Source organism: Lutra lutra, chromosome 2, assembly GCF_902655055.1.
Source record: "Lutra lutra chromosome 2, mLutLut1.2, whole genome shotgun sequence".
Taxonomy (NCBI): domain Eukaryota; kingdom Metazoa; phylum Chordata; class Mammalia; order Carnivora; family Mustelidae; genus Lutra; species Lutra lutra.
Window position 1 is genome coordinate 207,649,124 of NC_062279.1, and position 22,200 is coordinate 207,671,323.

General features: G+C 56.3%; 2 protein-coding genes across 3 annotated transcripts; one reads left to right on the forward strand and one right to left on the reverse strand.

The window, feature by feature from the left end:
* Positions 1-2,369: 2,369 nt before the first annotated feature.
* On the reverse strand, positions 2,370-8,718 carry LOC125094204 (collagen alpha-1(I) chain-like). Its single transcript, XM_047719872.1, has 6 exons — positions 7,213-8,718; positions 6,893-7,157; positions 6,586-6,759; positions 5,771-5,805; positions 3,947-4,189; positions 2,370-3,806 (listed from the first exon to the last, which is right to left on the reverse strand). The coding sequence occupies exons 1-6, from the start codon at positions 8,716-8,718 to the stop codon at positions 2,370-2,372; spliced, it is 3,660 nt and encodes a 1,219-aa protein (XP_047575828.1).
* Positions 8,719-14,350: 5,632 nt separating this feature from the next.
* PRDM8 (PR/SET domain 8) lies at positions 14,351-22,125 on the forward strand. Of its 2 annotated transcripts, none has more exons than XM_047719649.1 (5): positions 14,351-14,467; positions 15,465-15,601; positions 17,897-18,117; positions 19,113-19,279; positions 19,762-22,125. In XM_047719649.1, exons 1-5 carry the CDS (start codon positions 14,439-14,441, stop codon positions 21,734-21,736), a joined length of 2,529 nt encoding a protein of 842 aa, XP_047575605.1. In that variant the 5' UTR covers positions 14,351-14,438; the 3' UTR covers positions 21,737-22,125. The 2 variants fall into 2 exon arrangements, with proteins under 2 accessions (XP_047575605.1, XP_047575606.1); XM_047719650.1 differs by having other exon boundaries at positions 19,113-19,344; positions 19,762-21,519.
* The last annotated feature ends 75 nt before the right edge of the window (positions 22,126-22,200 follow it).

The following is a 22,200-nucleotide window of genomic DNA, read 5'->3' on the forward strand; positions in this document are numbered from 1 at the left end:
TTAAAGCCTCTGACTCTTGGCTTCCACTGGTCTGATGGCAGCATCATGAGATGGAGACCTCGCTGGGCTCCGTGCTCAGTGCAGCCGGTTTGAGTTTCTCTGTTCCTCTCCCTCAGCCCTTCCCCTCCTCTGCCACCCACTTGCACTCTCTATATCTCTCTCAAAGAAGTAAGTAAATCTTTATCTTTTTTAAATATTCTATTTATTTGTCAGAGAGTACACAAGCAGAGGGAGCAGCAGGCAGAGGGAGAAGCAGCCTCCCTGCTAAGCAAGGAGCCTGATGCGGGGCTTGACCCCAGCACTCTGGGATCATGAACCGAGCCAAAGGCAGATGCTTAACCGCTTAACTGACTGAGTCACCCAGGTGCCCTAAATAAAATTTTAAGTAAGTAAATAAATAAATAATTGTAAACAAATTCTACTTCCATTTTTCCAGAGTTTATTTAAATAAAAGTCAGATTTTATGTCACCTATTTCATGACTACGTTAAGCTTGAGCCCTTATTCTGAAATAGAATTTGATGAAATTCACAAAGAAACTGTTAAATTCAAGCACAGTATCCCTAACTGATAAGTTTCAATGACTATAGTGAGAAGAAAAGACTCTTACTTAAAACAATGACAAAACTTGAGAATCTGCTCTGGCCTGGTGCTAACATTAAGTCTTCTTCGCCTTCAGTTTTTTGGCAGACACCCCAGGCGACAAGTCAATAACTATTCCTAATTCCCTTGCCTTATCTTTTTGCACTTTGAGATTCAGTTCCCCCAGAGTGCTTTGTAGCTATCTGTGGCCAGGTGACTCAGGTCACCTGGAAAATGTTAAGTTTTTCTTTTACTAATAAAAGGAAAGAATTATTTTTCTTTGCCCCTGTCCCCTACTTCATGCTTAGAACAACAGTGTGATGTCTGGAGTTACAGCAGTCATCTTGTGCCCATGAACCAGTATTAAGAATGCCCCAAGTATTTCATAGCATGTACTTATACTAGAAAGAGTATTATCATGTTATACATTATATATGAGTACACATTCAATAAAGAGCTGTTAGACTTAACTTAAAAACCTCATTCTGCAAACCCTCAAATCTCTGAGTTTTGTTATTGCTTTATTAAATATTGAATGGATAAAAAGAATATTTTTAAAATATATGCATGACATAAAGAAAAAAAATACACTGACCAGCTAGGTAATCATCACCTGGCCTAAGAAAAAGGACAACCTCAGAGGCAAGCTTTATCCTAGATTTTACGTTTATCCATCTTTTGCCATTTTAATAATTCCCTTTGCTTTTTGTTCATCTTTATCCCCTTTGAAAAGCTAGAAATTAAGACCTTTAGCTTTTTTTTTTTCCGTGCATGTTGCTAATGTATGAAACACTGTGGTCCCAACACACTTCGTGTTTTCAAATCCAGGAGGCAGCCTCAGGGCCTCCCTCTCTTCTCAAATTACAAGGCAAGGAGAGTGGTGCAGCCTTAGACCCGCAGGTTTAAAGGTCATCAAAAGACTTGAGGAGGGTCACGGTTCACCTTCTCTGAGCTAGTTAGAAGAACAGCTACACACGGGATACCTGGGGGGGTCTTACCGTTGGGGTGTGCGGGGGTGGTGGCCTCTGTATTCAGGGACAAACTTTGGGGTTTCCAGAGGGGTTCTCCCGCCCCTCCCTCCGCTCAGTCCTAGGCAGGCGGACCCCGGCCCAAGCCCCCCTCCGGATCCCGCGTACGCTTTCTTGCTAGACGACTCTCCGCGCCGCCATCTGTTCCCCGGGTGCACCTTCGAGGCGCCCCGTCTCCCCAGCCCCGCTTCCAGCCCTTCCTGTCGCAGCACATCGTCTCCCGAGGCCCCGCGCCAGGGTGGCAGGAGCAGTCCGCGGGCAGCGAGCGCGGGGCGGGCAGCGGGCACCCGGCAGGGCTGCGCACGCGGCGGACCGGGCCCCGCGCCGACGCGGCCCGCACCCGCCAGATGCGCCGCGGGGGGACGCGCCAGGTCTCCCGCACGACGCCCGCCGCCGCATGCGCGCCGCGGGGGAGGGGAGCGGCTCTCCTGCCGGGGGTGCGGCGGGTCGGGCTACGTCTCGCTACGTCTCGGATCTCCCGCCCCCGCCCGCACCCCGGTTGGCCCCCACAGCCGGCCGGGACCGCGGCCCAGGTGCGTCACGCCGTCCCCTTCCCCCGCGCCTCCCCCTCCCCCTCCCCCTCCCCCGGACGCGGTTTTCCCAAGTTCGAGGACTGACCGCACCGGCTGGGCCTGCGACGAGACGGGGAGGGGAACCGCACTCGCTACCCCCGTGTCTCGTCCCGGCGCTGCACGTGCCCGTCGCCTCCCCCTCCCCCCAGCACCCCTGCAAACGGCGCGGTTGCCCCCGGGGGGAACCGTCAGCGCCCGCCCCGCCGGCCGTGCGCTGTCGTGGCGCCGGGAGCCCCCGCGGGAGGGGACGGCTCGCTCAAGGGGGACGGCCGAGGCCCGAGGACGGGGACTGAGAACCCGTGCGACCGCGGCCCGGCGGCCCCCACGGCCCTCCACGGCGCGTCCCGGGAGGCGGGGGGAGTCGCCCCGTCGGCGCCCGCGCTTCCCGCACTGCGCGCCGCCCCCGCGCCGAGATCCGGCGGCTTGACCCGGCGGACCTCCGCGGCCCCCGGGCCGGCCCCGGCCTCCCCGCACACACGCCCGCGTCCCCGCTTCCGCCCGCGCGCCACAGGCCCGTCCCCCGCCCCCCCCGACGCCGCCCGCGGCCGAGGCTCCAGATGGCCGCGCTCTAGGCCCCGATGCCGCCCGCGGCCGGCTCCCTCCCGGCTGCTGCGGCAGGGACCGGCCGGACCGCCGTGCGCCGAGGGCGGCTCGTCTACAGGCCCGGGCCAGGGCAGCAGCGCGGCGGCGGGGGCCCTCAGGAGCGGGTGCGGGGACGGAGCCGCGGCCGCAGGCGAGCAGACCGGTCGCGGCTGCCGGGACGGCCGGACCCTCCGCCCGTTCACCCCGCTCGCTGTCCCCGCACCCGCTCCCCGCACCCGCTCCCCGGGCCCCGAGCACCGCGCGGCCGCCAGCAGGGGGCGCCCATCCCGAGCGGGGGCCGCTGCGGGCGGCGCGAGGCATCGCGGCCGCCGGGGGAGGCGCGGATCGGAGGGGCGCCCCCTGCTGGCGGACAGCGGTAGTGCCCGGGCCGTGACCTCCCGCGTCCCGGGCTCCTCTCTTCCTCCCGCCTTCCTCCCCTCATTTCCTATTTGTTTCTCCGTTTTCCTTGCGTGCGGGCTCCCGCCCTCCCCTTCCTTCCGCCCTGGAACTGTCCTCTCCTCCCCGGCCCCCTCCCTGGCTCGGGACGGGTCCGTCGCCCACGGGTGCCGCCCCGGCCCCGGTCCTCCCGCGGACGCCGCTCTTGGCGCCCGAGGACGCGGCCCCGAGACCCGAAGCCGGCGGGCGGCGCTCCTTGTCTCCCGGTGCGGGACGGCGACTCTGCGGGCCGGTGAGTGCGGCGGTCGGGAGCGGCTTCCCCGCGCACGGAGTTCGGAATGAGTGCGTCTTGGAGGACGTGGGTGCGGGGCAGAGGCTGGAGCCGAGCCCCTTCCACCTAGAGTCAGGCCACTCGATGGCCTCTTCCCCTCACACACCCTAAAAATCACGTCTGCCTCCGGGACAGTTCTCGCAGCTTTCTCCTCCGAGCCGTTGCTGGGTGCGGGGGCGCGGGTGGGGTGGTGCGGGGGAGGCCTGGCGTCGGCGCCCACCTGGGTCCTCGCTAACCCCCGAGCCCGGCGCGCGCCCGCAGACCCCCCCCCCCCCCCCCGCGCCGCGGCCCTGCGCACCAGACCCCGCGAGCGTCCCTAAGCTCCCGCACAAATCCCCTCGGAGACACTAATCAGAGCCGCCAGCGAGTGCAGCACGTGTGCCGCCGCGTCTGCTCTGTAATCCCGCGCGCAATTCTGGAAAGCAGCCTCGGAAAGGGGCGTCGTTAATCCCTTACACGGACCAATGCAATCTGGGACCTACTAGACTCCTTCTCCTGCAGTTTCTCGAGAGCCTCCCCAGAGGAATGTTCCGAGACAGACGTGCGGTGCGCCCGTGCCGTCCCGGGACGCGGCCAGCCACAAGGCTCGCCGCTGGGAGGGGAATCCCCGGCCGGGGGTCCCGACACTCCGCAGGGGCAGCGGCAGAATGGGAGGAGGGCAGTGACAGGGGCAAGGGAGAGTGAGCTGGCGGCGGGCACCTAACAGGGTTGGGAGCCTGAGAGGAAACCCAGTTCCCTCTCCTCTGCAAGCTTGGGACCCAAGGGACCTCATCTGGGGGGCTGCCTCCTTATGAAGGCGCTGGGAGAGGCAGCGGGGCCCACCCACAGCACGCAGGGGTCAGGGTTTGACCGCCCCACCCCCAGGCCTGTTCCTCCCACTTGAGCCTTCTCTCTCATGTGCAATTAATCCTATTTCCTTTCTCCCATTTTGTTCAAAACCGTCTTTTAGTCCTTCATAATCGTAATTTGCACCATTGCCTTTTATCTGTGATTGAGAAATAGACAAAGATAATGGAGGGTCGCGCCCATAAATTAGCTTTAGGGACCGACACACAGACAGACAGACGGAACCGTGTGGGTGGGCACTGCCAGTGGCCAGTGGAGCCTGGTGGGGGCCGCTAAGGAGGCCGTTGACAAGAGGCGCCGCTGCGCGCCGAGTGGAGCATCTGCGCTGAAATGACCGCAGTGGGCGCAAGCAAGGATTTCTCGCCGTACTAACTGGAGAGTCTCCTGTGATTTTTAGCTTTTCCTGTCTGAGTCTAGAAAAAAAGAGGAAAGGATTTGGGTGGGGTGAGGATGGGACACCTATTTCTGTCCACGAGGCCTCCCTCCTGGCAGATGAACAGATTTGAAGTCGGGTGTTTTTAGGCTGGGGTCTATTTCTTCCCGGGTTGGAGAGTTAAATTTACTTTTGCATCCTTCCCTTCCCTCTCCACTTGCCTAGTCTGAGGAGAGTGAGAGGAAGGGAAGGAGGAAGGGAGGGGGAGAGAGGAAGAAAAAGATTGAGAGACTCTGTTGTTACGATCACACTGTAATTCCCTGGCCTCAGAGAAGTACCCGTCACACCGAGTCCCTCTCTGCTCTCGGCAGAGGCGCAGGCCGGGTCTGGATTCTTTTCTCCTCCATGAAATCGATCCCGCCTCCCAGACGGCTGAAGGAGGGCACTCTGCCACTCTTCACAGCTTCGCTCCAGCCCCTTTAGCTTTCAATTGAAAACCAATTAAAGGTTTCTATAAATCTGTTAGCTCCCCTTTTATCTGGGGACCCCTGATGCATGCGATGCTGCCCTTTCGATGCCTCTTCCGTGTTTTGTTTTACAATTGTTGTATCAATATAATGCGGCCTTTCTTCTCCTGTCTCTATAGATACAGATACACAAGGAAAACCAAAGCTATTCAGTCTCCTCATTTGTCCAGCAGCCGAACAGTGGTGCCCTTTCTCTGCTGCTGCTTTCCCTGCTTCGGGAGCAGCAGTTATGGTAGAAGCAGATGGCTACTGATTGGGGGAGCTTTGTGGCTCTAATACTGAATACTTTATGGAAAAGGGCTTTATCATGCTTCGCTGGGCAGAGGAACAAGGGGGTGAGATTTATAGCCAGGAAAAATAAATCTTTTCCAAGTTGTGGCTCCTTCTTACCACTTGTCTCTTTTGCTGGTGGGGGGGGGGGGGGGGACTCTGAAGAATTGGTTTTATTTTATTTTATTCTCTTATCTGCTAACAGCACTTTTTAGTCAGAGTCTGAAAGGAGAGCAGACTAAGAACCAGAAGTTTGTGGAGTACCTGAGGTGAGCACTGCGGCATCCGCCTTCTCTGCCCTCAGGGAAAAAGCAGAAAGGGTATGGTCTCCAAGACTGTCTGGGGCCATGTTTTCCCAGATGTCCTGTTAGTTCCTGGGTAAAACATCATCCTCTATTATCCTATTATCTATAGAGAACAAAAAGGGATGTAAGTGCTCCCATCCGAAAAGTCAGGGAAGGTCACCGGTATAGAAGGGAGCAGGCCCTGGTGAGGCGCGTGGGATGGAGGTGGGCTCCCGCACTCCGAATGGGACTGATCCGCAAGGGTGATTCAGGGATGTCTGGGGGTGTCGGTTTGGGGACTCCTATTTAATTTTCAAGCTTTGGAGACTGTACAGACTCCAACACTCCACTGAGGGTCTAATGCACCCCAAGGTAATTGACCTTACTTACGTCTTTTCTCGCTTCTTCCCCTCATCTAAGCGTTACTTCTCTTGAGTCAGATACGCCCCGTGTCTGTTGCAGGAATGTGTCCCTTCTACAGAGGCAGAGGCCGCAGCCCCTGCTCCTGCTACTCCCCAGACCTGTTCCCTAGAGCAGTGCCGCCCCCTCTTCCATCTCTTCCCTGAGATCTTCTCCTCGCAGGAGCCGTGACTAGACGCAGAAGTGCCCCCAGCATTGCGAGCCAGGCCCTGGCGGCCAGGCGCAGAGACGTGGAAGCCAGCTCCAGGCCTGGGCCTCCCATCCCACTTCAGACGGACTCCTTGTCTGTCTTCTTAATGTTGGAAGTGACATTTTTTTTTTTTTTAGTAAAACATTTGTTCAGAATCTTTCATGTTCTAAGCTGGGTTTCCCTACCTTTCTCACTTCCCGCCTCGTCCCTAGGGAAAGGCTCGCTAGAGGGGCGGCTGGGGGGCAGGACAAGCGCGCAGCCGTCGGAAGTGTCGTCTAACTTCCTGCTGCAGCCCGTGCTTCCCGGTCCTGCGGCACCGTCGGTCCACAGGGCCGCGCGCACCGTCGCGCAGGGCGTCTCTGAAGGGGAGGAGAAGGGGGCAGGAAAAACAAGACTTAGAACTCGCATTTGCCTGAATTTGCAGGTGCCGGGCCCTGAGAGGCCTTCAGTGACTAAGTCTGGGCTCAGCAGGCTCGTGTCACTCAAACCGACCCTCCGAGCCCCGCGGGCCCCTCCAGTCCAGCGACGCCCCTTCTGCGGGGAAACAGACGCACGAGAGGCTCTGCCGCCGGGCGCGGCCCCGCTGGGACGGAACCCGGCTTGCCCCGGCCGCAGCCGCGCCGCGAAGCGGACGCTGGTTCCGCGGTTTCGCGCGCGGAGGCGGCGGTTCAGGGACGCGGGTGGTTCGCTCGGAGGCGCGGGGCCGACCGCAGGCCCGGGGCACGCGCGTCCGCAGTTCCGGGCGCTCACGCACGGCCTGCCGGTCCCGCACGAGAGAGCGACGAGGAGGACCGCGGGGCTCCGCGTCCAACCCCGCGGAGCCCGAAGTTGGGCCGCGGCTGCGCGCCGGCGGGTGCGCTCCGGGCGGGAAGCGCGGTCCCGGGCCGGGCCCGGACAGGCCTGCGTCGGCCGCGCGGCCCACAATGCTCCGCGCGCAGCCGCGTGCGGCGTCGGGGGCGGGGCCGGAAGGCGGTCGCGGGGGAAGCTCGAGGCCGGGGCCGGTAGCGCCGCCAGCCGCGTCGCTCTCGGGCCGCGGGGGTGTCGGGGAGGGGGTCGCTCGGCCCCGCGGCCTGCGGCGGGGGAGTGCGGGGAGGGGCGGCGCGCGGCCCGGAGGCTCCCGGCCGGGACTTCGGCCTTCCGGCCGCGGCGCTGAACCAGCCGGCGGGGCGTCCCCGGCTCGGCGTCCTGCGGGCGGTCGCGCTCCCGCGGCCCGCGCTGCCCCCACCAGCCGCGTTGCCAGGGGCGCGCGGTCGGCTCCGACGGGGGGGGGGGGGGGGGGGGCGGGGCGCGGAGGGCTGCCTGTTCCGCGGCGTCGCGGGGGAAGGCGTGGGCGCCCCTGCGCTCGACACTCGGGCCTCGGCGAGCAGGCGCGGGGGTCCCGGAGCCTGAGCGGGTTCCCCCTCCGCCCGTTGTCGCCCAGCACTTCCTGGTTTCCCCGGAAGCTTCGAGAAGCCCTTCGGCCTCCGGGGCTCCGAGCGGCTCCCAGGACAGCCCAGCCCGTCGGAAAGAGCGCGAGGGCCGTGCGGGTCGGACTGACGCGGGTGTTCGCCCCGCACCACGCGTTGTCCTCGGCACGTGCCGCCGGTCACCTCGCCCCTCGCGACGGCGTCAGGAGGATTCCGTCCGCCCGCGCCGGTTGTCGCATGCAGGCCGGCGAGGTCACCGCGGCGGGCCCGGGACGCGCACCCGGGCAGTCGCAGGGCCAGGCCGCAGCCTGACTCGCGGGTCCCTCCGGGGTCCGTCCTCCCGACCTCCGAGGCACAGGAAGGCCCCGAAGGCAGGCGCTGACCCCTGTCTGGGCTGACCCGGCGCTCGGGCGCGCGCCCTCGCCGTCTGCCCGGGAACTGGCTTTGCAGACGCGCTCGCCTTCGTGCGCACCTGACCGGCGCGGAGGCAGCGCCTTCCTGCCCTTGTGCTCCGGGAGGCAGCCGCGGCCGAAGAGGACTCTGGCAGCCCAGCCCGGGACAGGGAGGGCAGAGGCGCCCGACCCTGGAGAGGCGCGCGGAGACCCGCGGTGGGAGGACGCGTGGCGCGTGGGGAGGAGGGTGGCAGCTCCCGCGAGCCCCGCCGTCAGGACGCCTCTCTGGCCCGGGCGCCCGGCGGGAGACGGCAGCTGCACAGCCCCGGGGAGGGCCGGAGCCCGGAGAACGTGGGAAGCGTGGAGCCTCCCGGCTTCGTGCGTCCAGGGTTTGCGTGGCCGCGTCTGAGACACCCCCAGTGAAGGTGGCAGGTCCCGTCCTGACCCGTCGCACCCGGCGTCGGGGGCTCCATCCTTTCTCTGACTCGTCCCCAACGGAGTGGAGCCCGCCCTTCGCCATACTGCGGGGTAGTGAACGCCCAGGTCTCTCCGGGACGCCTCGTGGACCCGCGTCGAAGCCCCTTCTTGTCAGTCGGTGTCCTCCGCGCTCCTAGCGTCGTGGCAGAGCATTTAACCGAGACATCAACTGCGGGGGATGCCGACGTCGGAAACCACCTGCCTGGGCAGACGTAGGATGGAGCCACCACCTCGGTACCCGGGTGTCCCTGACACACTTTCACGCGTTCAGAGACTCCCCTTGTCTGGAAACGCGGGCTTCCTAGGCCTCGGGCGGACCGAGTCGGGAAAGTAGCCCACGCTGTGAGGCATCTGACCCACGTGCACGGTAGTGGGTGCTCAGGTGGTGGCAAACAGGCTCTTGAGAACTCGGTCCAGTTCCACTCGTCCAGGAACAGTTGCTCCTCGGTAGGACTCCCACAGGCCATTTTGTCGAAACCATCCCACCTGAAAACATGCCACGAGGAGCCCTGACCCTGAAGTCAAGAAAAGTGACAGTCCTGAAAGTTTCTTTAAAATTGCTATCCTCAACAGTATTCAGCCCCAACCTGCTTAAACGCACGCGCGTGTGCGCACACACACTGAAGGACCATACCTGATTAGGTATAAAAATTGTTCAGACCTTAACTGAATTTTAGGCCTTCAGGAAGTCTCACCATCCAGGTCGTATTCAAAATGTTTCTTTTTCTTGGGACATTGTGAGTCATTTGATACTTCCGGATATTATTTATTAAAATATTAATTTTCCTCAGAACTTTAGAGGACACTATGAATTATATCTTGGTCACCTTTATATTAAATTACCAGAAGACTATCAAATCAATCTGGGAACTGCTTTTTCAATCAGCAAGTTCAAGAGAAGAAGTGTAACTTTCAATTTCTTTACCTGTTATTTCTGATGTTTCATAATGCATATGCAGTAGTACACTCCATAGTAGTGGTGCCGTTCCTGTTCTTTGTGACAAGTTGATCTGTGAGTTCTCTGAGCAACCACATTTTCAAGTATTAGAATTTGAAGAAAGAATTACAGTGGTAGTTCTTAAGTGCTTATGAAAATCTACTAAAAGCTGTAGGCTTTCCATATGATGCTTGGGGAGACATTCCCTCATTGATGCTAGATTAATATGCCTGGATTAAATCGTGAAACACCTGCAGTCCATTTGAACTGAAATCATGAAAGATGGTTTCACTCAGAGTCCAATATGTCATATGACAGGGGAGCAGTTTAGGTATGAGAGCATGGTTTGTGAAGAAATCAGACTGTATTTTCAAGGCTCTAACAAAGCAGTATGAATCACTGCTGTTGTGGTTACTGATTGGTGTCTATTCCCCAAATCCTTTTCTTTTCTCCCCCCCCCCTCCCCTTTCCTTAGAGAAAATCAGATGTCTGTCTCTCTCTTCAGCCTTCAGGAAAGTATGTCATGGACACATTCCAATCTAGAAAGTCCTGGGCATGTGTGCATTCTGCCTAGACTCCCTTCCCAGGAGAGGAATGCTTTATGCAGCTCATCCTTCAGCAGCCCATTTTAAAATGAAAGTCCATACCTCAGAGAACTGGCTGGGATCTGATGCTAAGTAATCTTCCTATTACAAATCCCCTGTATGCTGATCAGCAGCTGGCTTTTTAACTCAGAAATTATACACAGCCTAAAACAGAGAGAAAAGGTGGTGGAACTCAAGTACCATTGGGATAATGTCCCTTCTCCTGGCTGTGGAAAGAGATTTCACCTAGAACTTCTCAACTTAGTGACATTCCCAAGGCCTAGATGGTCTTCTTAAAATCTGATGCTCTCTCTGAGGCTGCTGGATAGCCCTTGGTCCCCAGTTTGCCTGGAAAGCCTGGCCCAGGGGGTGAGGAAGCTCTGGGTGGCTGACCATGGTTCTGCTTACATTTCCTTCTGTTCACCTTACTCCTCCTGCTAAGACCTATTCAAGGGCTGTGGTGTCTGAGTCTGGAAAGGACATCATAACCCACACTTTTGACAAAACCGGATATTCCCTGCTAGCTCTCTAGATACTGTATGGGGTGTGATATCAAAGCTGGGACAATCTAAGGGGTCAAGGTGCTGGAAAGTGCATCTGGTTCACAAGTCACACTCACACAGTGAGCATGAGGCACTGATTTCAGATTTGTGGTAGTTGTCTTCAGTGTCACCTTAGTTTTCCAGCCCTGCTAGAAATCATACTCAAAAGCCATTAGGTCAGTTAACAATTCAGATCCAGGAGAGGAAATAAATTACACAAAGTCCTCAAAGACTATCCAGCTCACAGCTGAACTCCCAAGAGAAGGGTGAGTGGAACTTGAGATCCCTCACAGACAAGCTTATAAACTTGAGAAAGGGAGGTTATAAGCATAATGACAACAGTTGTAGAATAGCAGCAGCTGTTAAAAACAACAATACCATTTATTGAGAAACAGGAAAAGCTGAAGTCAGAACAATGTGAGTCAGGAGTATTGATCCCTGAACTTAGGAGACTGGAGTCCCTTCCCAAGCTACAGAATTATCCATCCTTTGAGAGTCTGGCTATTCCAGGACGAGCCTGGGACACATTCACTCATTTATCACCTGCTGAACCAACTGTAATACTTAGGCAAGGAATAGACCTAAACTGAAATTACCATGTACACTTATAAAAGCCAAAGTGCCCCCCATCCTGTCCACTTTTATCCAGCTCAGCAGTCTGCCTTTTCTTGTCTCTCGGTCATCCCTTAGAGAGTTTCTTATTCTCCAAGGTGAGATTGGGCAATGCAATACCCTCTGTGAAGGTCCATTCTTACCTCCCCCAACCCTCACAGCCCTGTCCAGAGACCTCCCTAAGCGACATTAATAAGCTTAGGAAAAAGTCTCCACACACTGTCTCACTGGCCATCCTCTTGTCCTCAGTGCATTCTCCCTTTCACCATGAATTGTTACTTTTTTAAAAAATTGGACTACTGAGGCTTTGCTGGTTTACTGCTCTGGAGGTAGGATTAGAGGAGGATGAACCAGGACCTGGAAAGGAAGAGAGAAAGAAAAACAATGTGTTTTCATTCTTAAAGGGTAATAATTCTTCTAAGTGAGTTATTCTCAGAGGCTACACTAGCCTCCTATCACAGAAGCTGAAGCATTTTGGGCCCCACTTCTCTACCCTGGGAGGAAAAAGGGCATTTCCATTCTAATACTCACTAAGAATCAGATTTCCTTTCTTACCCTCTCTCCACCCTCTCACTTAGTTCATAAAAGGCACCACCTCGGGAATCATTCATCAACCTCTCTCCAGCCTTCTCTTCCAAAACAATACTGCAGTTGTCTACATGTGTCTTTTTTACCATAACTGCAGGAAGCCTTGCTAAGGGGAGCAAGGTGAACAGACCTTCACTCTTCACTGTTATCTCTCTAATCATTTAATTGGAAATAAAATCCCAGGGGAGAGTGCTTCAACTATAAACCCATTGTTCCATGTGAATAAGATAAAACTATTGACTGAGATGCGTTTTTATAGTACTGCTTGAAACTGAATAAATGCTTCAATCCTTCATTTAGTATCAGTGAATTCCAGTAAGTAATAATGCAGAGTGATTTCAAAATAGTTTATACACCAATTTAGCCCATAAATTTCTAGGGAAATAAAAGTAATTTATTGATTTTTCTTTACAACCTATTAATAATTAAGACCATTTATATTACCAAGCAAAATGTGCATCACTTAAAATACTAGAGAACCCTCAAAGTAGGAATGTCAGGCTTAGTCTTACCCATATTTGTTTTTTGTTATAGCAGTCATTGAATCCATAAGACGAAGAGTCGGTAGGATTCATAGAATGTTAGAAATTCTTTTATTTGGGAATTTTTGCCTGAAATCAGTAGGGGAACTCTTAATTAGAGGGCAGAAAAGAGAAAGAGAGTAAATATCTGATGGTCAGATTCTCCATACATGTCTCCCCTCGTTGATGTTTGAATCTTAGCTATTTTCTGTCTTGTGTTTTGGAAGGTCAAACTCCCCCACCCCCAGCTTAAGTATCAGAAGCAATTTTTATTTTATATAAACTGGAATCTAGGTCTCAGAACCTCAAAGGAGATATAGTCTAGTATATGTGCTGCCGAAGCGAGCACAGGAGATATAGTCTAAATGTCCTGTGTAGTTAAGAAAAGAAAGGCCAAGGGAAAGAGAAAATGTGTTCCATTGAGCGTTGAAGGCTATCTAAATGCCCACACCCTGAAGTGGGTGCTTTTATATTTACAATATGTAGGAGGATTGTTTTAAGTGCAATGGACAGATGACTTATTCTGGGAAAGGCAAACTTTCTATTTTCTAAATAACACAGAGGAAGACTAAGGATTGCTGTGTTCAACAGTTTAATGGAATTAGGGTCATGGGCACGGTGCGCACGCGTGCGCGCGCGCGCGCGCGCACACACACACACACACACACACACACACCCTAGCTTTATTAGGCTGCAGTTTCTGAAGGACCACAACTCTCTTATGGCTAATTCTTTATCTTAACTTGCTGTTGTTTACACCTGTGCTTCTCCTGCCCTTTCTTTTTCCTTTTCTTCTCTTCATCCACTTGAGTAACCACTGTTCTTCATCCCTGCTTATTTTTCAGATGTTTGGGCACTTCTTTGGGGACATTTCTAATTATCCCCCTTTTCTTTAAACAAGTGATGGGGGGATGCTTTCTCGTGTGTGAGAAAGTAGGGAGGGATGAATGAAACACCCAGTCATAAGACAATTCGTGGCTTAAACACTGGAAGACTCTTATACACAGACATGGGAGAGTTCTCAGCATTGAGCTCTGGTCGAGTTGCCCTTTGCCAAACTGCTTGAAAGTGTTCACACATGCATAAGAGAAATGATAGATAAAGATGAAAGAAAACTGCAGTGTAAGAAGCTTTGAAAAAGTTAGTAGCTAACCTGGAAAGGAAGAGGATATTCCACCCTTCCTCACTAATATACAGGGATTTTGCAACCCTTTTTTGCCGAGTCCCGGTTTAAACCGAGGCAGCAGCTCCGTCTGATCAGAAAAAGTTGGAACTTAGGTGGGGAGGGGAGCTAACCAAGACCGGGTGAGAATGGAGGGAGGGAAGAAGGGACAGAGAGGAGAGAGGGAGGGAGACCAAGAAGAGAACTCACGTAGTGGGAAATTACTCCCCCGTTTTCATTTCTGCTCAGCAGAGCCCCTCCCTGGCCGCCGCGGACTGCGGGGTGCGGAGCAAGGGCGCTCCTCGCTGCCCCACTGGGTCCGGGAGGGAGGCTCCCGGTTGCGAGCGGGTCAAGCCCACACTCTCCGCACCCGTTCCTTTAAGCTGCTCTTCGCCAACCCCCAAACCACTTACCTCCTTTCAACACTGGATGGAAACGAGACCGTCTCCGCCTTCGTGGTGGTTCTGCTCGGTCCGGTCCCGCCGGCCGCGCGCTCCGAGCCCTGCGGGAGCGGACAGACCGTCCTCCTCCGAGCGGCGGTGCGGCGGCTGGGGCGAGAGCGCAGCCGCCCGTGCGCTCGAAGGTCTTTCTTCCCGCAGGAGCTGAGAGTTGGAGGCGAAGAAGAACCCAGAGACCCCCCCGCGAAACTGTGCCGCGGCCCCCGCTGAAGGAGTCAACTTTCAGGCTGTCGAGTCCTCGGGTCATTAGCATCCGCGGCGGCCCCGGAGGGGCAAGTCGGCGCCCCTAAGTGGCTCAGCGCGAACGAGGCTCCCGAGGAGACCGCGACGGCCCCCTGCGCTCTTCCGCCGCCGGCTGGATGTACATTGCCCTCCCGAGCCCATCTTGGTAATAATTTCTACTTTCACTACCCCTCCGAGGTCTCAGAATACGGGCCGCCCCCAACATGGGACCCCCGCGGGGAGGCGAAGAACGCGCCAGGGGAGAGCGGAGGGGCAGGAACATCTTGGGTCTAGGAACCGGGGAGCTTCCCGCCAGGGCCCCCTCCCCCTTCCCTGGCCCAGGTACTCGAGTTCTCCGACCGGACGACCCCAGTAAGCCCCCTGAGGTGGGCTGGCGGCGTCCTCGCTCCGTCCTCCTCACCCCTTCTGTGGGTCCCGGGGAAGACCGAATCGAGTTCTCACCGGAGCGCATCCTGCCTGCGTCTTGCTCGGAAGGGCTGGGTAGGGTGAGCGCTCCGAGCGGGAGCCGGCGCCGGGGCATCACCCTCGGGCAACTCGCTGCGCAAAGCAGCGGTGGCTCCACGGCCGGGAAATCCCTGGGGGCTCGTCCGCAACCCCCCACCCCATCACGGAACTCAGACTTGGGAAGTGCGCGCGGGCCCGGGGCGCGCAATGGGTGGCCAGCTCTCTGCCGGAGGCTCCTCAAGTGCCCGGAGAAACGGAGGAAGGGCCGCTCCCGTCCTTTCGGGGCTCCCCTTTCCGACCCCGACACTGATCGCTCCCTCCTCACAGTCCCAGGGGGCCGCAGCTTTAGCAGGGCCCGGGCCCGCCCGCGCTCAGAGACGCTTTGCCACTTGGGGAAGGTGCTCAGGACCTGCGGGGCACCGGCAGGCCGGAGAGACCGCGGCGAGGCAGGCGGCGCCGGAGGGAGCGCCCAGCCCAGCAAAGAGTTAAAGGGAGGGGACGTGGGCTGTCACGCGTCATTGGGCAGATTATGTGCAGCAAACAAAAAGTGTGTGTCTGCGTGCCAGTCAGTCACTGCATCGGGTCCATCTGTACAACTCTCTCCGCGCGCTCTCGCCGTCTCGCTCTCCCTCGCGCTCTCCGCCCGTCTCTCGCACCCTGTCTCTCCGTCTCTCGCGCGCGCCCTCTCCTCTCTTTAGGCACAGCCTGCGGGGCAGCAACACCAGCACCTCTCGACATGGAAATGCACTGATTCCGCGGGCAAAAGAGACACTCGACTGCGTTCCGGGGTTCCAGGTGGCCTGCTCGGGGCGGTTCGTTCCCGACCTTCTTCCCGGTGAGTCTCGGGGCTTCGATGCGGGAGGGGGCGTGGAGGAAGGCGGGTTGGGTAGGGAGAGCGGAAAACCTCGCCCGGCTCGTCGCCCACCAGGAGAGAGGGAGACGGCCGTGTGGCGGGGACCGCTCCCGGCGACACGATGATACAAAGGGAGGAGCGGGCGGGGATCCCTTCGCGGGAGAAGCCGGCGGCTGGGGCGCGCGCGGCCGCCAGACAATGCCTGCCCGCGGGGAGGGCGAGCGGCCGGCGGCAGCGACGCGCCCTCGGCGAGCCCCGCGCGCTCTGGGGAGGATCCCCGGGCCCCGGGAGCCGGGGCGCAGCAGCCGCGGAGCTCGGAGGGGCCGGGGGGCGGCGGCGACCGCACGCCGGCGGGGACCCCAGGCTGTCGCCCGGCGCGGATTGTGGCCGCTCGAGGCTCGTGGCGGCCGCGGCGGCGACGCGAACCCCTCGGAGCGCGGCGGAGCGAGGGGCTTTCGCCGTATTGTTCGGTAGAACTGCATGTTAATGACTGCGTCCCTGCTGTCGCCGAAGTGACGGGCGACCTCCCGCACAATGAAACGCCTGTGTGAAAGAGACTTTTAAAGGGGAGAGAGAAATTGAGGCATAAAACCCTGAATTGAGGAAACTGAAAAGGAGAGAATAGGATTCCGCGGAAAAGGAGATGAGAGATTCTGAAGGGTTGTTTTTTTTTTTTTTTTAACGTATTTAAATGTGCAATTAGAGATCAGAAAGGCTACCTTGTGTGGGGTAAAAATACCCAGAGAAAGATGCCCTAATATAATAAGTAAGTTTCTATTTTATGGATATTTTCTCTTATTTCTGTCTGGCAGAAACAGCCCAGTACTTGACATTTGGAGGATGTAGCAGAGTGAATGGAAAAAGAGGCTGACCAAAGTTTCATGCTCTGTTAACTGAAAAGGAAAAAAAAAAAACCCTCTACCTTGTAATCACATTTACAAGATTAATTGGTTAATAGACATTATGATAAAAATGGACATTACTAATATTATTCTGTAATGAACAGCTTCTCGGGAAAAGAATTAGGTCTACTCTTTCTTGCGACTTAAATTATACAAAGTATACATAAATTACTGCCTATCCGGACGTTATTAGGGAAAAACCAAGTTGAGGGAATCTTTTAATCAGTCAGGGTTAACAATGCAGTTAGTTCAAAGCCAGTTTAAATTTTAAACACCTGCTTTGTTTTGTTTTGTTTTGTTTTAAGTCACCAGTTTTGTACGGGTGTTCAGTGGCATAGGAAGGAAAATGTCTCTTTATGACAGCTTAATAGAGCTCTCCATCAGGGTATTAAACTTTGTAAATTGCTGTGGATTAAACAGACAGAGAGCCCACAGAGGTCTACCCAAATGGGGCTGCCCCCTCTTGCCCATACCAGGTCGTATCTGGGGGAGTGAGAGTTCACCAGTCACTACACACGCAGTATTTCAATCAGGGACGTTTCAGGCCTGCCCCGGGTGCCTGCTCATTCCATGAGGCACATGCAACTCAATCCACCCCCTTGTATAACAAGGTAACTGGGATTCACTCTCATCCATAAATAAGCATGTCGAGAAAAAAATAATTACCTCTGCTTGCTGCTTTTAATTAAAGCCTCGGAGGGACACTGTTGGATTATGGTAATGAACAGACACACGTCCCCTCTTGTAGGCTGCAGAGGAAGGTTAGCTGACACAGACTCAGTGGCCCTGACACTCTCCTGGAAATCCATTTGCCATGCTCCGCTGTCTGCCTGCTCGCTAAGGCCGCTCCCCTCTTTGGAAGAAAGAAAAAAAAATCAATTCCTGGGCACCCAGTTCAATACATTAGAAGGGAGGAGAGGAGCTTTCTCCCAAGGGTTGGAAGTTTCTTTCAGTCGGGGACAGTCTGTAGGCTAGGAAAAACAAAACAAAACAAAACAAAAATCCTATTGTTCTCCCCACCCTTATCCCCCCAATCCTGGCCCATCCTCCCCCAAGATAATGCAAAAAGCTGATCTGTCTTTCCCAGACCTGTTTTCCTTCTCAAAAGCGGTCCCCCCTGAGATCCCATGATTCCAATTCTTTAAAGAAAGTGGCAGGGATGGGGGAGGGGGAGTACTCCTCAGTTGGCATTTTCAAAATATGCCAGATTTAATCTGCCACTGGCTTTATTTTTGAAATCAAGGCTATGCAAAAAATCAGGTAAACTCAAGAAAAATTAATTATAGTTGAAATGTTCTGTCTGGATTCATAGAGGCAAAAGGAGTAAATAAGGAGTAATGTAAGTTGTTTCCTTGTCCTGTGTATCTGTCACCAGTGATGGAGGATTCAGGCATCCAGCGAGGCATCTGGGATGGAGATGCCAAGGCTGTCCAGCAATGTCTGACAGATATTTTTACCAGTGTTTACACCACCTGCGACATCCCTGAGAACGCCATATTTGGTCCCTGCATCCTGAGCCATACTTCCCTGTATGACAGCATAGCTTTCATAGCTCTCAAGTCCACGGACAAGAGAACAGTCCCCTATATCTTCCGGGTAAGTGTTGGCCAGTGCTGCATAGGGTATGAAGGTAATCCCATGTTGAAAATGGACCAAGGATCATTCTAATGACAAGCTGAGATAGGTTTGAATGTAGAGAGTAAAGTAAGGTGAGACATCCTATTTTACACACAAAAAAGAGGAAAAGAATATTAAACTCAAATCATTGTCAGCTGATTTCTGGAACAAATGGTAAAATATGATCTGGAACGCCAGGTATATCTAAATCACTACCTCAGTTCTAGGCTTTCCTGGCCGTGAGCACAACTTCCTTAACTCTGGAAGATTTCAACTAGGGTGGAAGCTATTTGCAAATTAAGTACTTTCTGTAAGTACTTTTATTGTTAGTACTGGGTGCATTTGTGTTCCAGCCCAGGAGGCCTTCTTTTCCTCTCAATGTTACTCTTTCTAGGAAGCTAGCCTAGTTCCAGAATTTGTATTTAATGAAAATGTTAATGGCTTGACAATAAAACATCATTAAATTCATATGTTTGGCTTTCAAGATATAAGTCCTCCCACTTTCTATTCTTTCTTTACAAAGAAGAACTATTAATTGTTTAAGGCAAAATTAGGAATATGAATGAATGCCACGGAATAATTTCTAAGATCTAAGCTTGCTTTTTAACTTCCAAAGCAAACAAAATTCCTCACACTTTTTGTAAGGTGGGATAATTTAGAACTGAATTCTCAAGAGGTTAATATTAATTTGAATTGTAAAGAGAAATGTCCTCATTTGATATGCAACCAATATATGAGAAACACAGCTTTATATGATCGGCACAGCGCTTCAAAGGACAGTTATCTGGCCTGCTGCTTGCAAACACAAAGATGGGTGCCTACTGGGGTCGTGGTTAAGCTCCATCTCAGACAATTCTTTGGAAAAGGATAACAAAAAGGAAATGGTCCAGGCTCCTCTGGCTTCCTTCTCTCAGGAGGGTCTCCCTTCCCCCACCCCCTACCTTCTCGTGTTCTTTCTGTTTTCTGGACTGTAGGTAGACACCTCAGCGGCAAGTGGCTCTTCAGAAGGTCTCATGTGGCTGCGACTTGTCCAATCAGCCCGAGATAAAGAAGAGCAGAACCTCGAGGCCTACATAAAAAGCGGACAGCTGTTCTACCGTTCTCTCCGCAGGATCGCCAAAGACGAGGAGTTACTAGTTTGGTACGGGGAAGAACTGACTGAGTTACTCTTGCTCTGCCCCTCTAGACCCCACAGCAAAATGAATGGTAGGTTGGCTCGCGACCTGCGGCGGGGCCCTTCACGAGTGGGGGAGACGCAGGGAGAGGCGGGGGCTCGCTCGGCGCCCTGGCGCCCGTCCTCCCTTAGGGCGTCTGCGGGGAAACCCGGAGGCCTAGCGCGGCACGAAGCCGGGACAGACAGACGAGAATAAACCTGGGACCCTTGGCTCGGTTACTGCATTGACCCGGGTTGCAGGGAAAGTTAGAGCAGCTCGGACAGGGCACTCTTCTCGGGGCGCTCAGGTCGCGAGAGATGGAGGTGGATCTGTGCAGAGGGTGATGGCGAGCTGGTGCGGAGACGATGCTTAGTAACCCCGTGGTATGCATGTGCGCGCGTGTGTGTGCGTGTGTGTGCGTGTGCGCGCGTGTGTGTGCGCGCGTGTGCGGTGTTCTCTCGCTGAGCAGGGTCGTCCCCGTACACATGCCTGGAGTGCAGCCAGCGTTTCCAGTTCGAGTTCCCCTACGTGGCGCATCTGCGCTTCCGCTGCCCCAAGAGACTGCACAGCGCGGACGCCAGCCCGCAGGACGAGCACGGCGGCGGCGCGGGCGCCAAGGACCGCGGGGGCGGGGGCGGCGGCAAGGACCAGCCGCAGCCGCCGCAGGAGGCGCCCCTCGGCGCCGGCCCCAAGTTCGGCAAAGCCGGCCCCGTGCACCACTACCCGGCCCCCTCCCCCGAGGGCAGCGGCCAGCCCGCGGCCGGCGGCGGCGCCAAGCCCTCCACGGACTTCCACAACCTGGCCCGGGAGCTCGAGAACTCAGGCGGCGGCCACACCTGCCCCCCGGGCCGGGGCCTCGGCAGCGGCCAGCAGGAGGCGGAGCTGAGCCCCGACGGCAGCGCCCCCGGCGGCGGCAAGGGCAAGCGGAAATTCCCGGACGAGGCGGCGGAGGGCGGCGGCGGCGGCGGCGCGGGGCTGGCGGGGGCGCGGGGGCGCTTCGCCGAGCGGCCGCCGCCCGCCTCCAAGGAGGACCTGGTGTGCACGCCGCAGCAGTACCGCGCCGCGGGCAGCTACTTCGGCCTGGAGGACAGCGGCCGCCTGTTCGCGCCGCCCAGCCCCGAGACGGGCGAGGCGAAGCGCAGCGCCTTCGTGGAGGTGAAGAAGGCGGCGCGCGCGGCGGGTCTGCAGGAGGACGCGGCCGACGGGGGGGGCGCGGCCGCCGACGACCAGGACGCGGGGGGCGGCGGCGGCGGGGGCGGCGGCGGGGGCGGCGGCGGCCCCTCCACGCCCGTGGCCGCCTCTCCGGCGGGCGCCGACAAGCTGCTGGCCCCGCGGCCCGGGGGTCCCCTGCCCAGCCGGCTGGAGGGCGGCAGCCCGGCGCGGGGCAGCGCCTTCACGTCGGTGCCGCAGCTGGGCGGCGCGGGCGGCCCCGGCGCGGGCGGCGGCGCGGGCGCGGGGGCGGGGGGCGGCGGCGGCCAGGGGCCCGGGCCGGACGAGCGCAAGAGCGCCTTCTCGCAGCCCGCGCGCTCCTTCGCGCAGCTGTCGCCGCTCGTGCTGGGCCAGAAGCTGGGCGCGCTCGAGCCGTGCCACCCCGGCGACGGCGTGGGCCCCGCCAGGCTCTACCCCGCCGCCGCCGACCCGCTGGCCGTGAAGCTCCAGGGCGCCGCGGACCTGAACGGCGGCTGCGGGGCGCTGGCGGGCGGCGGCGGCGGCGGCGGCGGGGGCGGCCTGCCCAAGCAGAACCCCTTCCTCTACGCCACCGCCTTCTGGCCCAAGAGCTCGGCGGCCGCGGCGGCAGCGGCCGCGGCGGCCGCGGGGCCCCTGCAGCTGCAGCTGCCCTCGGCGCTCACGCTGCTGCCGCCGTCCTTCACGTCGCTGTGTCTGCCCGCGCAGAACTGGTGCGCCAAGTGCAACGCGTCCTTCCGCATGACCTCCGACCTGGTGTACCACATGCGCTCGCACCACAAGAAGGAGTACGCGATGGAGCCCCTGGTGAAGCGGCGGCGGGAGGAGAAGCTCAAGTGCCCCATCTGCAACGAGTCCTTCAGGGAGCGCCACCACCTCTCCAGGCACATGACCTCGCACAACTGACCCGAGAGGACCCCGGCTCTCCACGCGCGCGCGCTCGCAGCCGAACCACCTGCGGGAAAAACACGCGAGGACACCCACCGCCTCCTTGTGACCTGGAACGCTGCACCCAGAGACCGAGCACACACACTCAAGCGTACACGGGCCGCCCCAACCTTTCCATTACATGTTTACCTGCGACCTACATTCCACGCGCACGCACACACAAGACAGGATGGTGGATTTTTGATTGGGTGGGTTGTTCGAGGGGTTTTCTGTTGAATGCACGCATTTTCACTTTCCAAAAACAAAGGTACATTTTTAAAAATGTCATATATTGCAACATATTGATGCATTTGTCATACGTTTCTACTTAAATTATTAAGCACTTACGGTTTAGATGTAATAATTATATGTAAGGGCAAAATTTATTTTGGATATAAAGTAAAGGAGGAGGGTGAGATGCTTTCTGCATTTCTTGATGACAGTTTGTGTTCTTACAAAAATAAATAAAAAGAAAAAGGGGTCACCATTCAATTTCAGTTTCCAGGGGGAAGTGCATGGATCATGAAATGATTATGGACTTCAATGAAGAATGTCATCATTATGTAAATATGTATTTGGTTTTAATACAAAGTGTAATTTTGTGCCAGTGAAATGGAGTCTGAATAGTTATGTGTTTCTTTTATCCCTGGAAAGATTTATTAAACTTTATAGATTATCCAGGTATGTTGGATGCTTTGACAATAAATGACTATTTTCTTCAAAGCAATTATGTGGAAAGTTTTTAAGTACTCTTTTTTTTTTTTTTTTTTGTAGCTAAGGGCTACACTTTGAGTAG